General features: G+C 31.5%; 2 protein-coding genes and 1 pseudogene across 4 annotated transcripts; 1 reads left to right on the top strand and 2 right to left on the bottom strand.

Moving 5' to 3' along the window:
- The first annotated feature begins 1,874 nt into the window (after positions 1–1,874).
- Positions 1,875–5,138, top strand: LOC114417915 (glycylpeptide N-tetradecanoyltransferase 1-like). 2 transcript variants are annotated; one of them, XM_028382975.1, is made up of 2 exons: positions 1,875–2,024; positions 3,497–5,138. In XM_028382975.1, exon 2 carries the CDS (start codon positions 3,521–3,523, stop codon positions 4,823–4,825), a length of 1,305 nt encoding a protein of 434 aa, XP_028238776.1. In that variant the 5' UTR covers positions 1,875–2,024; positions 3,497–3,520; the 3' UTR covers positions 4,826–5,138. The 2 variants fall into 2 exon arrangements, with proteins under 2 accessions (XP_028238776.1, XP_028238775.1); XM_028382974.1 differs by lacking the exon at positions 1,875–2,024 and adding an exon at positions 2,087–2,119.
- Positions 5,139–6,305: 1,167 nt separating this feature from the next.
- Positions 6,306–10,534, bottom strand: LOC114417914 (telomere repeat-binding factor 4-like). Of its 2 annotated transcripts, XM_028382971.1 has the most exons (6): positions 10,313–10,533; positions 10,027–10,241; positions 8,758–8,842; positions 8,118–8,204; positions 6,721–7,009; positions 6,306–6,618 (listed from the first exon to the last, which is right to left on the bottom strand). In XM_028382971.1, the coding sequence occupies exons 1-6, from the start codon at positions 10,460–10,462 to the stop codon at positions 6,587–6,589; spliced, it is 858 nt and encodes a 285-aa protein (XP_028238772.1). In that variant the 5' UTR covers positions 10,463–10,533; the 3' UTR covers positions 6,306–6,586. The 2 variants fall into 2 exon arrangements, with proteins under 2 accessions (XP_028238772.1, XP_028238774.1); XM_028382973.1 differs by lacking the exon at positions 8,118–8,204 and having other exon boundaries at positions 10,313–10,534.
- Positions 10,535–13,034: 2,500 nt separating this feature from the next.
- LOC114419183 lies at positions 13,035–17,421 on the bottom strand (annotated as a pseudogene).
- Positions 17,422–20,552: the final 3,131 nt, after the last annotated feature.

Genomic DNA, 20,552 nt, shown 5'->3' with positions numbered 1-20,552 from the left:
GCAACAAACCATACATCTATATGACAATGACTATTTTATTTTTTTGTTGAAGTCTCGAATATGGTAGTTGATGTTTGTATAGGGAGGTGTTTTTCCTTTAGCATATTGGGGGGCTTAGACACAACACATGGGTTATTATTTTTTAATCAAGTGATGTGCACATCTTGTGCTATACTCAAATCAATAATAAGTTGGGCTTTGCTTTCAAAAAAGAAAAATTATTTCTTGATCGCTAACAAACAAAAATTATTTCTTGACCAAGTTATTTTATTTTTATCATTCTATTTTTTTTTCAATATATTAAAAAAAAGACAAAAAGTGAGTTTTTCATATGTTATAATTTCATGAGTGAAAAACAAATCAAATTTAAAGATTTTAATTTCCTATGAAGAAAATTAAAGAAATTCATCAACTACTAAAAGATTATATGCAAGAGTGTATTCTAAAAATATAAATATATTTTGTGTTTCAAATTGATTTTTTTTTTGTGTCAATTTTTTATAGCTTTGACAGAGAATATTTACTTTAACCGTGTATGAGTATGAATATTACTTGACTTTTCAAAATGAGGACGGACAAGGATGGATACATAACTACTAGCTTTGTCACCATCCCTAAAGGATATATTTATTATATTTTTCTTATTTATTTCATTTTTATGAGTTAACATTTTTTATTATAATGGGCAAGTTCATTATAAATCATAGCATTTTTATGGCTTATTCATTTTAATGACATCTTAAATTATTTTTAAATTTAAATTTAAACAAAAATATTATGTACAACTATATTGTTATAGTAGTCATTTTTAGTGGATAAAGATGAGAACAAGTTAAATCTTAAGAGCTACTTTATTATAAAATCTACATTAAATTTCATTTTTTCTACCATGATCTTCATTTTTGTCAAAATCAATAACATTTTTTCAGGCGTAGCTGTTATATAATAGTTCCCACAAATAACCAATCTTATATTTATTCCGGACATGAGTATTTGTTTAAGATAGATGAGTTAATTTAATTCATTACAAACTAGCTATAAGCTTTAAATTAATTTTTCTTCTTTTAATTATTGTCAATTCAAATGAATATAAGTCATACACATAATATTATGTCGCACCATTTATGTTTACTCTTATTTTACATGATATCATGTTGTTTTGTAATACATCAAGTAAGATCCTATTTTCATATAATGTGATGTCGTGGCTATTAAAGAAACACCATTGTTGAATCTGCTGGACAGTGATAAAAAGATCAGGAAATTTACTCATAATGGCATGTACAATGTGCGCTATGCTTACCACAGTATAATGGAAGAAATCTTGGATGTCTCTCACCTGAAAGTTGAAGGAAATTGGATGGCAATTTGGAAGCTCAACATCCCTCCAAAAATTAAGCATTTCCTTTGGAGGGCACTTAGAGGATGTTTCCAACCAGAAACAAGCTTATCACGAGAATTGTTGTTATTGCTCTAACCATTTCGAAAATGAGTGGCACCTATTCTATGCCTTTGACAAAGCCAAGGAGTATTGGAGGAAAGCAAAATTATGACACCTAATTGAGTCCAAAGTAGATTCTGCAGAAGGTTTCAAGGAGCTCACCTTTGAACCATGTTGCTATCACGTACGCTATATGGAAAATCAGAAATGACAAGATTTTCGAAAACAAGGATATTGATCCATGATTAGCTTGCATATTTGGAAGCTGGGTTCCCTGAGGGTAGCAAGATCATATGTTATAATTGTATTTCTACTAATATTCATTCTGATGAATTGAAATGAAATAAATTTATTTTCTGTCAAAAAAAAGTGGCATCCTATTTGTTACTACCCAAAGGTTTTAAACATTCTTATTTCATTAGTTTGGACATGTTGACAATGGGCCGGGCCGGTTGGACAGGTATGGCAATGGCCCAACGTACAGAAGCCCTTTGTGAATTGTGAGAGAGAACATCGGATCGCCCGCAGTTTCACTGATTCCATCTTCTTCTTCTTCTTCACTCTCTCGCTCTCAGAGTCTCAGGTAAGTAAAATCACTCTTAAGCATCAAACCCTATTTCTTTCAATTTCAAAACTCATTCAAAGTTCCTTATATACCAGATGCGCATAATTATTACGGTTGGATCTGTGGCTTCTCTCGTTTTCACTCCCTTTCACTTCTTGAAACTTGCTTAGATATCAGATGCACGTAGATAACGAAACTTCATTGTTTGGCTATGTTTCCTTAACATGCTTTTTTGTTTCTTGCCCCCAAAGGAGTGGTTACCAGGTTGCCTTATAGAATAATTGTGTTGGAGATCCCATTTTGACTAATGATATAGCTAAAATAAGTAAGGGAAAGTGACAACTCTCATCCTATAAGTTAACTTTTAGGGTAGGGTTGGTTGAATTAAGCACAAACCCAAATTCTAAGAATTACAAATGGAATGAACTTGTTTCGAAATTCAACAGATTAAATATGGTTTAGTTAGGTTAATTTTGGCTAGGTGTTTTGCCCCCTGAGGAAATATAGATGAATATCACTTCTAAAATTTTTGCAGCCACCCAGTGGCTAAGGAAAAAATTTCTTTTTTCTATCAAATTTATTTCCATCTTGTATTTCAGACTACCCTTCTAAAAAACATTTCAGATGGTTGACAGCAATCTTTCCTCTAGATCACCTGAACAAACTCGAAATCCCAAACCCAGTTTTCTTTGGATTAAGGGATCTTGTTTTCTAGTGCTGAATGTTGGAAATATTAATTCTGTTTGATAACATGATTAGTGGAGATTTTACTCTCTTTTTTTTGCATTCTGTTATCATACACTTAGTTCTATTTGTGGTCTGTACTAGATTTCACTTGCTGAATTTCAAGTTGACTATGTTATCCTCTGAATACCAAAGGCCAAAGCTAATTCTGTACTGGTTTCACTGAAGTAGCCGTTCTCCTACTAGAATAGGTCAATGTAAGCATTGCTTCAAAGAACCGTGTATAGAGGCTGTGCAAAGTAAATTAATAACAGCCCATGCTGTTTAATATTTGCAGAAGTAATTAACTGGTTATATGGAAATCAATACCTATAATTATCAATTAGTCCAACTCTTATTCCATCCAATATGCATTTCATAGTTTGGTAGCTTGTTTAACCTAAAAATACAGTTTCAAAATGTATCTTGCATTTTAAAGAACACTGTAGCAATAACCATAGTTTCTATAAGAATTGAGTTGTATGTTTAGTCCTTTTGAAATAAGAATGTGACATAGCCTGTAGATATTTGTATTTCTTTTCGTTGAGATAGCCTGCAAAAATCTTGGCTTATAATTGTATCATAAAGATCAAGTTTGGTTTCATATAATATACACTATTGGTTTCTTCTCATTGATGTGAATAGAAGTAGACATAGGTGGCCGCAAGGCGTTGATCTAGTTATGGCTGAACTTGTGTGGATTAAGAGAAAAAATTTTGCTTTCTTCCACCAATTGTTTACTGAAAAATCTTTATTTTTTATTTCAGACTACTTTTCTGAAAGCATTTCAAATGGTTGATAGCAATCCTTCCTCTGGATCACCTGAAGAAACACAAAATCCCAACCCAGATGGGAATGCACCTGTTGAAAGTGATCTTGCATTGGAGAATCTAGCCCAAAAAGTTCAAGAATCTCTCTCTCTGGAAAAAAGACACAAATTCTGGGAAACCCAACCTGTTGGGCAGTTCAAGGATATAGGGGACTCCAGTTTGCCAGAAGGCCCGATTGAACTTCCAATCCCCTTATCTGAGGTCAAACAAGAACCATACAACCTTCCTGACCACTATGAATGGGTTACTTGTGACATCAACTCTGAGGAGACGTGTGATGAGGTATACAACCTTCTTGCTCATAATTATGTTGAGGATGATGAGAACATGTTTCGATTTAACTACTCAAAGGAATTTCTGCGCTGGGCTCTGCAACCTCCTGGTTATTTCAAGAGTTGGCATATTGGTGTCCGTGTTAAAAGTTCCAAAAAGATGGTTGCCTTTATAACAGGTGTTCCTGCTAGAATCCGAGTTCATGATGAGGTTGTTCATATGGCAGAGATCAATTTTCTGTGTGTCCATAAAAAGCTTCGAACAAAGAGGCTTGCTCCTGTCATGATCAAAGAGGTCACCAGGAGGGTGCATCTGGAAAATATGTGGCAGGCAGCCTACACTGCCGGAGTAGTTCTTCCTACACCTATAGCAACTTGTCAATACTGGCACAGATCTTTGAATCCCAAGAAGCTAATTGATGTTGGTTTTTCTCGGCTTGGTGCACGAATGACAATGAGTCGAACCATCAAGCTTTACAAGCTACCAGAATCAACAATCACCCCAGGGTTTAGGAAGATGGAAATTCATGATGTTCCTGCAGTTACAAGGCTAATTAGGAATTATTTGAGTCATTTTGTTGTTGCACCTGATTTTGATGAAAATGATGTCGAGCATTGGCTTCTTCCAAGGGATGGCGTTATTGATAGCTATCTGGTTGCAAGTCCTGAGACTCATGAGGTCACTGACTTTTGTAGTTTTTACACACTTCCTTCTTCTATCCTTGGCCACCAAAATTATAAAATTTTGAAAGCAGCATATTCATTTTATAATGTTTCCACAGTCACTCCTTTGCTTCAGCTGATGAATGATGCTCTCATTGTCGCAAAACACAAGGATTATGATGTTTTCAATGCATTGGATGTCATGCAGAATGAGACCTTCTTGAGGGAACTGAAGTTTGGACCAGGTGATGGGAAACTTCATTATTATCTTTACAACTACCGAATAAGGCATGCATTGAAGCCATCAGAGCTTGGGCTTGTGCTTCTGTAGTCTAAATTTTGGAAATTTGTCTTGCTATATTGGGATTCATTATGGTTTTGCTATAGACATTGTATGGTTGCAAATTATGTGGTGATCCCCGGTTAGACCTTAAATTTTGTTTTACCTTTCGAACAAACAAGTTTTACATAGTCCTCGCTGGCAATTCTGGAATGTCAGTAATGCCCCAAACTGGTATAACTTACAGATTGGTAATTCCTGTTTACAAATTTTGGATGATGTCCTTTTAAGTTTGAATGTTTGTCTTCTAACATTCTTTTTCTGCAAAGTATATGATTGTGTTCCCTTTTTTTTGTGTGCTGACAATGATGATGCCTTTTAAGTATGAATGTATGTAATGGTGTATATTGGTTTATCTTTGAGCTTGTGACCTATATGATTGCCAACAACGTCGTAGCATTAAGTTTGAATGTATGTATTGGTGTATCTTTGAGCTTGTGACCTATATGATTGCCAACAACGTCGTAGTATTTCCCTCTTATGTTTTAGTAATTTTTTTTTTTGTTTGATCCATTAAGTTTTAATAGTCTTGTTTTAATCTTTTTATATTTTTGAAGAATTTTGTTTTTTTTAGCAGAATGTAAGTATATTAACAGAAAAGTATGATGTGTTTGTTAATACTAATTAAGTTTAAGTTTTTAAATGGTTCTATTTTGGTCATTTAAGCTTACAAAAAGTTTTATATCAGTACTGCCAATTTTATATACACATACTCAATGTCTACTATTGGTATAAGATGATCTACCAAAACTATCACATTACTTCAAAATACTTCAATTTACTTAAGATAACTTCAAATTTAGGTACAATCACCATAACACAGAATATCAAGAAACTTAATACTAGACCAATACATTCATAATCCAGGCTAAGCCACCAATTTGGATAATTAATTGTCAAATTACACCAATACACTTGACACCACAACCTATTTTTGATTTCTAATACAGTGTTGATCTACTGTTTCAAATACATGATTATTACGAGGCAGAGACGAAGAATTGACTCTGCAACACTCTTTAATATGTAGTAGGAGATCGTTAAAGATGTTTGTCATGGAATTTGTTGTCATGATGGGGATAATTAGTACTCTAATGTTTAAGTTGTTGAATTTACCAATGGCTGTTACCAGAAGTAAACATTAAATGTGTAAATGGAAATGAACTGAATTGAAATTATTTTAAAATCTTAAAAGATCAAAACAACATTATCAAACATTTCACATTTTTCTGTTAACATATTTAACAATTCGGCTAAAAAAAGTGCAAAACGAAACCGTTCACAAACGTAATGGACCAAAGCAGAAGAACACTACCAAAAATAACATTGAGCCTTACCTCAATGGCTCAAACTGTTAGATAAAAAACACATTGATGATTTATATTTCATCTTTAATATCGCCCTCAGTTACGTTAAGATTTCACTTTTAATTAAAAGAATTGGATAGGAAGGATCGAGTTCTAGACTAGAGTCAAGACTCAAGACACATGAATGATCTATATTACATCGCCAAAAAACACAAATGAGTTTCTATTGCTTACACTTTGGATCCGAAATCCGGAAAGATTTGGTGGACCGATGATATTACTATAAACATGACTTTCCATGCACTTTTAAGGAATAAAAATGTTAAAGGAATCTGATAAAATACAAAAAAAATATGTAAAAATAGTATTTCATTGGATCAACAAAATTTTACATTTAGAAACCAACATCAGAACGAATCTATTTATAGACCTTACTTCGACCATCTTAAGCCAAGAGGATAATTTCACCACGGGAACCTGCATGAATAGACCCACAAGATCAATGGTAGTTAAAAATAATCAATAAAAGATTGAAAAATTCACAAATAAGAGGCAGGAAGGATCGTTTATCTATAGTACATTGTTCATATATATCTTTTGCTAGCTGTAACATTGAATCACTATGTTCAACCAGCAATGATATTTTTTCTGCCTCCTTTACTGCTTCTGCAGCCAGATATGATTTACTTTCAGCATCAGCAACTCTGTAGGCTGCAGTATCCGCAGCTTCCTTTAATGTGTCATTAGTCATAAAGAGAGAAGCTGGAGATTGCCGTTGTGGTTGTGGAGGCCGGACATCCTTTGCTTTTGGTGAAGGTGACTTTGTCCCCGAGGAGGCTTCCTTTTTCACCTTGTAACCATTTGGTACCTGTAGGTGGTAAAGAGAAGAGAAATCCTAGAATGAAAACAACCTTCAACATCATTCAACTTAAATGTTAAATTTCAGCTTGTGTGCCATGTCCCCCGATAGAAAGGTGGGCCTTGGAAGTAGAGGAACAGAAAGAGTACTAAAAATGGAAGCCCAGATACATAGTAAAACAAAGTGATGTGTGTAAAAAAACATAAATGTGCAACATATATAGACATTCACATTACTAATTGCTCGTTAATACAAAAACATTTCAATAGTCAATAAATGATTATTACAATTTACAAAAGTGTGTGCATATGTGTTTGTGTGTGTGCATGTGCACAATATCAATATGTGTAAATTTAAAAAAAAAAAAACATAAATGCACAATATTTGTTAATGTGTATGGAGAAAAATACTAATGGTTCGGTAATACATAAACACATCAATAGTCTATAAATGACAACCACAATTTGCAAAAAAAAAACAAAAAGTTGTAATCATCTTTACCCCACCCATATTAGAACGTATTTTTTCTACTATGAACATGTCACAAAATATATAATTTCCTTTTGAGGAACTCCAATTGGATTCTTGAATACAGATATGTAGTAAAGAGCGACAATACATTTACAAGTTTGAATAAGGATAATTTATGAACTAACAAAAGGTCAGAAGGGAATAGCAACTTAGAAATAAGAAAATAAAATTGATGCCTACTAGTTGAAATCGGGAGAGGAGGGTGCTTACTCTTGAAGAAGAAAAAAGAACAACAATGATTCAATAACTAATTACACATGCATTAAAGCCATGTTAACCAAGTAGCGTGCTTCAATGATAAAACTTAGCATGATGTCTACAAGTTGAAATAATAAAAATGAATAAATAAATATAATATACAAAATAGAAAGCCCAATGCATGAGATTCCCACCTGATTGGGTTTAAGAGTGGTGAGGTTAGATATACATAGTTTTACTCTCACAAGCAGAGAGATTGTTTCCAGGATTTAAAACAGTAAGTAACCTTTAGGTCATAAGACAACAACTTCACCATTGTCCCAAGGCTCACCCTCAACTATAATATACAATACATCTGTAAAATCACCATATAGAAGGACTAAATTACCTTTTCAAGTTTCCCTTGACTAACAAGCCTCCTCAACCGTGTACTTAATGCCCTTTTAAAATTTTGGTTTACCTGATGATTTTTTTGCTGCAGTATTACACATAGTGGTTGTTATAGTTCTAAAATTCTAAAATAAAAATGACAATACTAAATATAAAGAACAATATGAACAATAGACAATCCAAATCAAGTTAATCTTCCAACTCCCCTCACCCCCATAAAAAAAGGTGCAGGGCTTCCACATACTACTTTTACAAGATCATAATGGAACCATTATCATAAAAAACACTAAGAGGGTCTTGGAGTTGAAGAATTGATCTTAAATACCCAAATGTAAAGTGGAGATGGCAAATGGATAAGTTACAAAGTTACAAAAATGTCTGTTGTTACCAGCCGGAACTATTTATCTTTAGAGAGAAAAAATTGTTTATTACTCTCAAATAAGACAGCTCTGGTAAATCAGAAAACCTAATGAACAGCTGAAACTCAATCCCAGATCTATAAAGCTTAATAATGATCACAGAATTATATATGGAAAGTGAACTGCATTTCCATTCTTGGTGTTGATACGTAAAATCCTTATAATATATCACTGAAAAATATTATGGAAACATAAAGGTAATAAAGATCTTCATCTCACCTCCATGAATTTAATAATGGCATTCATGTCGGATCCATTACTATCTTTCAGTGCTGATAGAGCTTCAAAAATCAATGCATTATACCTGATAAAAGATTGAAAGTACAACAGCCCCTCATAATATGATCTTAATTAATGGAACAAATAGCTTGTCATGTTATCAAATTTATAACAAAAAAAACTAATGGTAGTCAAATAGAAATGCTGAAGTGTAAACAATAACTAAATGAATAGTTCTACAACATCACATTTTACTGTATCAAAAAATAAAGTTGATAAGTGGATAACAAATCTCTGCACATACATTTATAATAATTGGTAATTTATTCTATTCAAATTTCAACTTCAGCAGTCATCTGAAATTTGATGTTTTTCACTGCAGTCAGTGGAATGCCAGAGTTTGGAGTTAGGACCTCTCTCCTTTGACTTGTTATTAGATGAGAATGTTTTATAGCATCTCTTTGCTCAGCATGTGGATTCGTCCAAGGCTTTTATTTGGTAGACATGTCGGGTAGAGAGATTAAGTTTTTTTGTCATTAATATCATTATACAGTTTTATGTTTTACATTTGGTTTAATCAACATATCCTTTTTGTCCCTTTGTAACTTCTTCAATTCTTCCCTTCAGATAGAAGTTCTACAGTGGTCCAAAAGAAAAGGAAATCCAAAAACTCTAAATCAGTTATCAATATTTATCATGCACAGATACGGCACAATTCGTGACATAACCAATACTGATTCGATTTGTAAAGCTTTTTGTGTAGGGGGCTCAAAACGGCCGCCATATATACAGACCAAAAAAATTTTTGTAGTTGTCCCGAAGAGAAGGAAGTACAAAAATCCTAAATCGGTTATCATCGTTTATGATGCACAAATACACCACAATTCACGACGTAACCAATACTGACTTGATTGGTAAAGTTTTTTGTACAGGGTGTCGGGAGATTGAAAACGAGCGGCATACATAGGGACAAAAGATTTTTCGTTAAACCTTAAAAAAATATGGAATTTTCATATCTGATGCCAAAACCGCACGCAACATAGTCCTCATCATCATCATCATAGACAGGGCAAAAAGGATTCAACAAGTAAACTGTCTATCAACCTATAAGCCAAAGCAAAGCAGCCTAAGAATCAAAATTTCATTTTTGGAGGGTTAATGAATGTGAAGAACAGTGAAATTCTGTAAATTGGTAATACAACAACAAATTTCTGTTAATTGGAGTGAATGTACAAAGGGCACAATACATATACAGTATTACTGGCATACCTTGGAGGGTTTTTGGCATCTTGGTCATTCTGAGAAGCGTCAGGGGCAACAGCAGCATCAGACGATGCGCTTTGAGGAGCAGGAGAAGCGTTCTGAGGAGTGGCGGTGGTGGCGGTAGTAGCAGGAGGAGCAGAGAAGGCTTTAGGCTTGGGAACCCTAGATTTTTCTTTGGAGCCTTGAGCACCGTTGCTGACGCTCAAATTGCGCCATTTATCCTGAAGACGGGGGGGGATTTGTAAGAACCCTAACCCTAATGTAATGAGAAAGAGGGGGGGAAAGGTGTTACCTTGAGGTCGATGTTGGAACGGGAAGTGAGGAAAGGGGCGAATTGGGGATCCTTGAGAATGTTCTTCCACTTTCCGGGGCCGTGCTTTTCAACGCCGGCTATGAGAGCGTCTTCTTCGTCCTGCGTCCACTTCTGCTTCTGATTCCCCATTCACATTCAATTCTCTAACTCTGTTTCTTTCTTCGCTTTCAGTTTCAGATATTCTTCATCACTCAGTTACTAACTCCCTTGTATATATACGTTTTATTAAATTGAATTTTATTGCATTGCCATTTCCCAACACTTGTCGTGTGATTTTTTTTTTTTTAAGTTCATTTGTCATGTGATTTTGTTTTAGTATGTTCATTAAAATATATTACTTTCATTTATCTAACATTTATAAAAAAAATAAGAGTAAAGTCGAAAATTAATATATAATTCGAACCACTTTAGATTGAATCGAATTTTATTTACATTTTAAATCAAACCCATATGGTGATTAATTAAAAAAATATATCCCATGATTTTTCTCTTTAAAATTAATCTTACCACATCCACAAATTTCCGGGTTTTCTACATTTTAGGTTTTCACTTACACAATAATAATATAATACAAGAAAAAAGATAATATACATAGTGTAAAAAATTTACATTATCATTCAATTGTAACCTACCATGATGATAAATTTTAACTTTTATAATAATTACTTTAAAAATTATATTAATAATGAATTATGATTAAACGATAGTGTAAAAATATTTTATATTGTCATGATGATTAAATTCTTATATTTCAAATTAATAATAAAATAAAAATAATAATATTTCATTAAAAATAATTATTACACACATTTGCCAACAAAAATAAATAAATTATTACACATATATGAAAATTGTGAAATATATTTAATAAATCACTCTATGTGTAAGTGACTTCAACTAACTTATAAGTCAATTTAACTAACATAAGCTAATTTATAAGTTGTAACCTTGATTATTTTAGTGAAACTAGTTTATAAGCTAGTCAAAATAACTTATAAGAGTATCTATAATGTGATTGCTTAAATGGATTATTTATTTTAAATTTGTGAGTCTTACAATGTCATATAAATTTAAAAAATTTACACAAAAATTTACTTCAATGTTAAAGTTACTAGAATGAGTATTTAACTTGTTAGAATTTTACAAAGTTACTTCAAATTTTGTAATTAAAAAATGGTTATTCAATTGGTAAGAATGATTAAGCAACAATTGCTTATACAAGAAATTCACTTAAACAATATAGTGTTAAGTCATTCGTTGCAATGGTAAAAATATTGTTAGTTAGTGTTACTTAATTTTAAACAAGTTATGAAACACCTATGTTAGAGATGCTCTAAACTATTAAAATAACTTACCAAACACACTCTTAATGCAAAAATTGTAAATAAGTAAAAAGGAAATAAAAACTTAAGAATTTAATTATAATTATTAATAGTATATATTGTGATTCAATCATATATTGTCATATATGATAAAATAGTTATTACCTCTACTTCTACGTATAAAAAATAAATACTTAATTAATCAAAATCAATACAAATTGTTAAATTAAACTATTTTAATTAATATTAATATTATTATAAATTTAAATTTTATTCTAAAACTACATATAAAATTAATTGACTTGAGTGATGGTTAAATATATTAACATTACTCGTAATTTAAGAAATATTTTTTCAACTAATAAGTATAAGTTATATTGTTAATAGATTAATAAATACATCCATTTTCATAAAAAAATGTAATATTTCATTAATATAGATTACAATAAATTAAGAGTATTAAAGGAAATTAGTACTTAATATATTTTAAAAGTGTTAATATGTTTCTTATAAAAGGGCTTAAAAAAATATTACAATTTATTTCTTATAGGATTGAAGATACTACTTTTTATAATATTAATGTAAAATTCATAATGCTTTAAATAATTTATAATTAGTTGATTGTAAAATTTTGAACATGGCCAAAGATTAAACTCAAAACCTAAAAGTATAAAAATATGTTTTAAATTATAGAATATTTTCATTGAGGAAAATAAATTATGCTTAATAACTATGCATAATAAGAAAAAAATTGTTTATAATGATGTCTTATTAAAGTGATATTTTTGTCTTGTATTTATTAATTTGCAAAAATAGATTATACAATATCGTATAAGGAAAAAAATATGAAAATTATTGATATCTTTTATGAATTTTCTAAGTTCTAGTTGACATATGGTAAAGTTTATAACGATAAATTAACAAAATCTAATAGAGTTAATAAATAATTGAACTTCTTAAACATGACAGTTTGGTTCAGATTTGGATTAATTTAGATTCACAAATCTCACAAGTACCCTCACACTTAATAAAAATCTCAAAACAATTTCAGTTGATAAATGATTATCTTTCCAAAGTTAATTAAAATTATGTGCAAACAATTTTTTTCAATATATTATCTCATTTTGGATCATCGTGAATCATTACATTGATTGTATTTTGTTTTTCGCATAATTAATATGCATTATTGTCTTTGTTCAAAAAAAAATATACATCATTGTCAATTCAAATTCAACTCATCTATAATCTAATTAATAAAATTCAAACCACGATCATAATCCCTAAGAGTCTAAGACTATGTTTGTTTTGATTGAAGCATGAAAAAGGAAAATTGTGTTATGTCACTGACAAGTGTACCAAATATTGTTTTTGCAAGGGACTTATTCAATCTTTGGCAATTTACACACTTTTTGCTTACTAGGCAATGAGTTAAATACAAAACTTGGAAATAAAACTAATAAAAAAGGTGTTTGATTCTCATAGGTCTAAGTTACGAAAAAAAGTTGTGAGAAAATAAATATTGATACTCTTCCCTGTAATTGTCTTCAAATACACCTTCTGAGGGTTCTTAGCAAGCTCATCATACTCAGGGGATCCTTTCTAAGGCATGAATCGCCTGCTAAGAGTTGGGCGGTTAAGGATGTAACCTCCATATGGATACTGTCCAAAATTAACAGCTGCATGGAGGGCTGAAGCAGTCCATATGAGGATTGTGCAAGAATCAATCAACTCTTGGCGAGTTTTCATCTTTCCCCGCCATGGCTCATTTTTCTTGTCACCATGACCAACCTCTACAAGCTCTTTCCAAAAGGCTTGGAGTTCAGCATCTTGTGCAACAGCAGCATCTGACTTGTAGTAGAAAGACACATATTCTTGGACCCAGGATTTGATAGCAGCCCATATCTCTAGTCCATCAGCAGCATAAGGATAGTCCTTTATCAGAAGGCGAAGCCCATGCGGGGAAGCTGGATCCTCAACTGCCACTCCTCTGGATAAAATGCAAGGAAGATTATATTAACATAAAAATAAAGGCAAAATGTGTTTTAGATTCCTCAATTTAACATTGATCTTAGTCCTTGTATTTTAAAAACCATGGTTTTGGTTCTTGTATTTTATGAAATGTGATGGATTTGGTCCCTCCTCGGGTCAAAATGAAGCATAGAGAGTTATGGATTAAATCCATCATATTTCAGAAATATGAGGAATAAAATCAGCATCTTTAAAAAGTAGGGACTGCAACCAATTTTGACCATACTTGAAACACATTTTATGCTAAAAATAATTATTTTTAGGAGCATTTTGTTAACTTGTATAGTAAGGATTACCTCTTAACATGCTAAAAATATTTTAGTCCTTGCGACCCATTTGGATGTTGCAGAGAATTTTTCGAAGTAATGTTTCTGCATAAGATAAAAAGAATGTGGATTTACCTGTTCTACAGTGAGTCCACCAAAGTTTGGCTCCAAGTGTTGTTTGGTTATTGTACTGGTATTATCACCGTAGAGCTGGCTATCTAGTTTGCTCTTTGGTGGGAACTCCAGCAATAAATTTAACTTGCAACGAGGCAAGGTTATCAACTGCAAATTTAACAAGTGATAAAATATTTAGTTTTTGGTACTTGCTTAACAGCAAAATAGTAAATTTACCTGAAGTCTTTTAATAATGTGTGGATTCACACCAGCAGTCATCTCTCTTGCGAATTCTTCATCAGTCATCCATGCAGACTGCTCCACTGCTCCAAATAAGAACATTCCAAAAGATCTACTAATCAGCCTATTTTGTTATTTGAAATTAAATATTAGTATGTTTCAAATATACCTTGAATCACTTTAGGCGTTGGGAACTTAAGGGCCTGTTCACCATCAGTTCTGAAGAGTTCTTTGAACAATGGTATAGGGCTAAGCTGGCTAAGTGTATTAGTAGGCAACTTAATTCCACCATCATAGAGTCCGCGCACGTCATAGAAGCTATTAAACTCAGGCTGATTGAATTGCAGGCTAAGTGCAGATTGTAATTGAGGTATGACATTTTGAGATGCAGACTTGAGTATATATACAAGAAAGTCTGATGACTTCAGGTGACCAAATGATTCATCTCTTGGAAGGTAAACAAAAGTCACTGCGACTCTCACTTTTAGGATCTGGTAAGATTATAAGAGTAACATTAAAAGTTAATAGTAATAATTTTTTAATCATAGCAAGGAAAATGTTTAGATCAACAAAAGACATTTTCAACTACAAAATAGAAACCGAATTTCCAATAAACAATTTATTACATGTTAATCACATTTTAAAATTTCATTCGTTCTATAAAATACCATAAAGTAAACATCACAGCAAAAGAACTAAAAAAATGTTTAAGTATTAGAACAGAAGCCTTACCTTTCCTGGATTTTTTTCTACCAGTTCTTCCCCTTCGAGGGTAAGGCAAGGTGGTGGATCCTCCAAGAACTGGACGAGCCAATCTGGCATTGGAGTCAGGATCACCTAAATCATTGTAGACATCATAGTCATAGATCCTTTCATGTTCTTTGCGCTCTCCTGTTCCATCTCCTCTTAAAGTCTTCAGTTCTTCTTCTCTATACTTCACTAGTGGACCCGGTTTTTCACTTGGAAGATATGTCTACATTTATTTATACATATTTAACAAATTTTCTCATTGATTTAAATTCAACAAACTAACTACTTTACTAGGTAAACGGTTTATTACCTTGTTTGCAAAGAAAATGCGGCCACTTTTGTATTTTTTGGAATTGTAAACCCATGAGTTGCAAAGGAAGTGGATGGATCCATGGTTAGGAATGTCTTCAAGAGTCAAACTGACAAGGAAGAATTCAACTTGCTTAAAGTTCTCAATGTAAAATGCTCCAGGAATTCCCATGTCACTGTCCCATTCAAAATGAACATTGAATGCAGATTGGCCTGCTCCCAAGGTTGGAAGGGAGGTAACAAGACCTTCCAAAAATGTTTGCTTTCCAACTTTCCCTTTTCCACTTCCTACAGAAAATAAGATAAAGAAAATTTGCACTCATCAATTCTTTAGTAATCAACACAAGTAAGGTGACTTTTCCTCTTATATTTTCTTTAAATAAACCTAATAAAAATACGTTCTCCTTTATTTTTCTTTTACCATAAAATTTCTTATCTTACTAGTGAATCCAGCACATTGTAAAAAGAAGAAAGAGAAAAAGTACACCAAATGAGAAATCTGATAAGAAAAAAATATCATATTTTTTAAAAGGTTGTTGCTTGGGACACCTAGCGTTTTTTGTTGGGATACTCAGCAACCCGGGTGAAAGGGCGAAAATGCCCTTCACCCTTTCATATAAAAGCCAAATAGTGACTCGTCCATACAGAGTCACTATTCAACTTCTTTTTTTTTGTGCTCTTCCTCCTTCCTCCGTTTCGTGCCTCCGTGATTGTGCCATTCGTGGTTCCGTTGTTGCTGCCGCTGTGACCGTGTTGTGTTGTTGCTGCTTCTTCCTTCTTCTTCTCCTTCGAGGTAAGTTATCCTTTTTTTTTGTTGTTGTTATTTTTTTGTGGTTGTTACTGCTTGTTCTCCTTATTGATTGTGTTTTTCTTGGTGTTCATTGAGTTTGTCTTCTCCTTCATTGGCGTTTTATGCGTGTGTTCACTGCGTTTTTTTTTGTGTTCTGCGAAAATCATATACAGATTGCCAATTCGTATATGATTTTTTTAAAAAAAATTGTGGTTTTTGTTAGTTAAAAGCCATACAGATTGTTGTATGGCTTGTTTTTTTTTAAAAAAAACATTATGTCATATGGATTGGCAATCTATATGGCTTTTTCTTAAAAAAAATTTCCGTCACACGGATTGCCAATCTTTATAGCTTTTTTTTTAAAAAAAATTGTCATACGGATTGCCAATCCGTATGCCTTTTTTTTAAAAAAAAAATTCGTCATATGTATTGACAATCCGTATAGTTTTTTTTTTTAAAAAAAAATTGTCATACGAATTCCATATGACTTTTTTTTATAAAAAAAATCCTGTCTATGAATCATACGGATTGTTAATCTGTAAGAGTTTTTTTTAAAAAAAAATCATTTTTTAAAAAAAAAATAGGAATAACGAAAAATATTTATATTCATTTTAGTTTGTTTATGAATGATTTATTTATTTATTCAGTTTATCTAAGAAATGTTAGTAGGATTAGATTACAATTTAGATTATATTATATTAGATTTCAGAAAGAAAAATTAGATTAAAAACAGGAAAATGTTAGTAGAACAAAAATACTAAAATATTATTTTGTCAAATATATTTCAGAATGTCACACTCTCGTGCGTCGTCATCACGTTGGACCAACCTCAACAAGGAACTGGAACAGCTTCTGGCGAATGTGCCTAGTAAGAATTAACATATAGTTACTTGAATGTTAATTTTGTTTTGTGTTTGAATGCTTGTTAATTGCTTGATTATGTCAAAATTAACCATTGAAGAGCATAGAGAGTGGAGGGAAATGGAAAACATGATGCAGAATGTCGCGGCTCCATCAGAGGCTTTTTCCAAACCATTCACGCCAAGGACTAGGTCATGTTCATTTTGATTTAATTAACATTTGATTTTTCTGTCATTTTGTATAACTAATCAACCTTATTTTGTGATATGACATGTAGATTTTCGATGAAATTGGTAAGGTATATGCTGTCAAGTGGAATGACGTATTGGATGGTGTATGACAGTTGGTTGACAGAGACGGAAATTATCATAACGTTGTATACAATAAAAATTTGGACCAACCAGCCATTGTAGCAGGGTGGAAAGCACTACGAAATTTTTACCAGCTGACCGGAGATCATCTAGTATCCTTGCATCATTATGGGAAAAATGCATTTTTTTTCTTACCATATTCAAGACCAGTTGCCTGCCCAGATCATTCCCAAGATGACACTCTTTATACCATCAAGTGTTAGGTTTTGTCACCTTAAAGGTTTATCTCACTGAGTATAAAGTTATCTGTAGCAGTTTGGTAAGCAACTTCCTAATTTAGTTGTCAACATTTCTTTATTTTTCAAGTTTTAAGTTTCATAACATAAATTGTTGACATAACATTTTTTTTATTTGTCAGGACGTTTCAAGTAGCATGTATTATTTTCTTATAGACAAAGGCTGAACGCATTTGTACTTGGAGGACGTTGCAGAAAGTCGGCTCGTGTTCAATCATTTTAGGAAGATACTTAAAATTAGAACCGGATGGAAATATTTTTGCAAGACCTTGTCGTTAACTGCTGACATGGAAATAGTTTTTGAATTCATTGATCCCAATGTTAACCGTGTGCTTTATTGGTCGTATTTATGAGCAATTTAGGATTTTAATTACTTTAAACATTTTAATTATTATGAGCATTTTAATTATATATTAGTTGTTTTATAATAATTTTTTTTATCATGTGTTGATTCTAAATTTGTTGCAACAATATTCTTATATATAATAGTTGTTTTGTCGTGTACAATATTATCCCATTGTTTTTGAAAACATTTGGTCATGTTTTTGAAATAAATTATTTTTAATTAATGACTAAATGAATTTTTTTATCATTGTTAAATTTAACCAATTACTAAATTAATCATTAAAATATTTTTTAAATTGTTTTCTTTTATCAATGCAAAATTTTGTAATCTGTATGACCATAACTGAATTAAAATTTTCTAATTGATTTGTTTTAAGCAATAACTGAATTAAATTTTTTTAATTGATTTGCTTTAAGCAATAACTGAATTAAATTTGTTTAATTGATTTAATTTATCATTGTAAAATTTAAAAGAAAAAAATTAAAAATGATTTGGCTGTACAGATTGTCAATTCGTATGGTTCATACAGATTGTCAATCCGTATGACCATACAGATTGTCAATCCGTACGCACGTCAAATTCTTTTTTGCACTCATTTCCTTTTCCGACGACGAAAATCGACCAAAATTCATTATATACTCCTTACAAACGCATGTACACCACGAGAGATCAAATATGTTTACAAACCACCCTTAACGGAAGCAGCTTACATTAAGTCACAAAAATTTTACGTAAAAAAATGACGTTACAGAAATAAAAAATTGAACCTGATATTTACAACCGAAAATACCATAAGGATATTTTCAGCATTTTCAGAAATTTCTGGGTGTTCCAACAAAAATGATGGGTGCCCCAAGCAACTACCTTTCTAAAAGTAAGCTTAATGTTATATGAACAAAGGCTCGTTAAGAATTGAGAGATCCAAAGATCTCTCTCACAATATATTGGGCCGGATTACAATCTTATTGGACAAGATGGACAACAATCTTCGAATCTCTGGCCCAACTATTTCTTTAATCTAACATTTACTACTATATACATAATACACGTGTCATGACGTGTGTGTGCCAAAAGCTCTTGTGATACAATATAAATATCGATTAGAAGCGGTCAACAAAAGGAATTATACCTCATGCGTATTGGTTAGATTTTTTAACCTCATATTTTATTATAGAACACAAATCTTCAAAAGTTAAACATCCTGTACGATTTTGTAATAAACAAAACTGTATATGATCGTGGTGTTTTTTTCCCATAAATTACCTATTCAGATTTGCAGGTGATATATTTTTTAACTTCATGTTCTTACAACCATGAATTTGAATATATGATCACATGAAGAGGATCATTCATTGGGCTGCAGATAAAATATATTTTTTTAACTAGCTGTGTCTTTTAGGGTGTGGATTTTATATAGTTTATCGATGGATAAGATCAAAATTTCGAACGCGTAATCTAGTAAATTTCGAGCGTATTCATGACAATATAAAATTAAGAAAACCTCACTAATGAGCTCACTTTGAATTATTATTTAGTCTACTGCATTTTTTAAATACATTTTTTCCAACATAAGATTAGCGTGGGAGAATTATTAATTAATGACCCCGTCATGGTTTGGAAATAAGATTTTTTTCTGTTGGTCAAATGAGCACAGCCACAATATTAATTGTCTGCTTAACATAGAGTTTCCATTTGATTAATAGGCTTGCATGAATGCTTTCTCAAATAAGGATTTAGTTTATTAAAGTGAAGAGCGTATTTTGGAAAAATATATATATAATTGTTGATTTTAAAACTAAAAACTATAATTTATTTAATTATTTATCACTTATTTCTTTCTATTTTTTTACTTTATAAAAAAATATTTCTCATTTTTTTAAACAGTTTAAGATAACATTAAGAATTATCTTTTGAATTATTATTTTCTTAATTATTAAATATTTTTCATATTTATCATAAAAACAGGAGAAAAATAATAGTAAATATCACGCTAATTAAAAAGTTAAAAGTAGTTTTATCATAAACTATAGCAGTGATTACATTTCTTAATCTATATATTATATTCTATAGTAGACAAATAAAAAAAATAAAGAAATGATAATTTTAAGACTTCTCCTTTATGAAGGACTTTCCGGGTAGGCTTTCTAGCAGACCTCGGTTCTAAAAATTCGCCCGTAATTCTACATGGCTCCTATTCCTATAGCAATAATATTTTTAGGTTACCACATTTGTTCATGTAATCGAATTAAAGAAGGAATGATTTTCATAGTGACTGTATCCGCTGTTAAAATTTAGCTTTCCTGTCAGATTTTTCATGAGATGTAATGAAATTACATATTTTTCTTTTTCTAAAAATATATACAAATTTCTTTTGAGATTTAAAAAATTATACATATTTTTCTTCTATTTTTTAAATATATCTAGATTTAATGTTATTATTGTTTTTATAGAATTGATTAACGTGATTTTGTGTGTTAGATCATTGATGGCTTGGTTGGGATAAATTCATCTGATTTCTAAAACCTATAATTATTTATTTAACTTATGTGTTTGCTGGAATTTGATTGATTCAATGATTTCATTACT

Source organism: Glycine soja, chromosome 7 (assembly GCF_004193775.1).
Source record: "Glycine soja cultivar W05 chromosome 7, ASM419377v2, whole genome shotgun sequence".
Taxonomy (NCBI): domain Eukaryota; kingdom Viridiplantae; phylum Streptophyta; class Magnoliopsida; order Fabales; family Fabaceae; genus Glycine; species Glycine soja.
The sequence above is the reverse complement of the archived record's forward strand: the minus strand, read 5'-3'. Positions and strand labels throughout refer to the sequence as shown.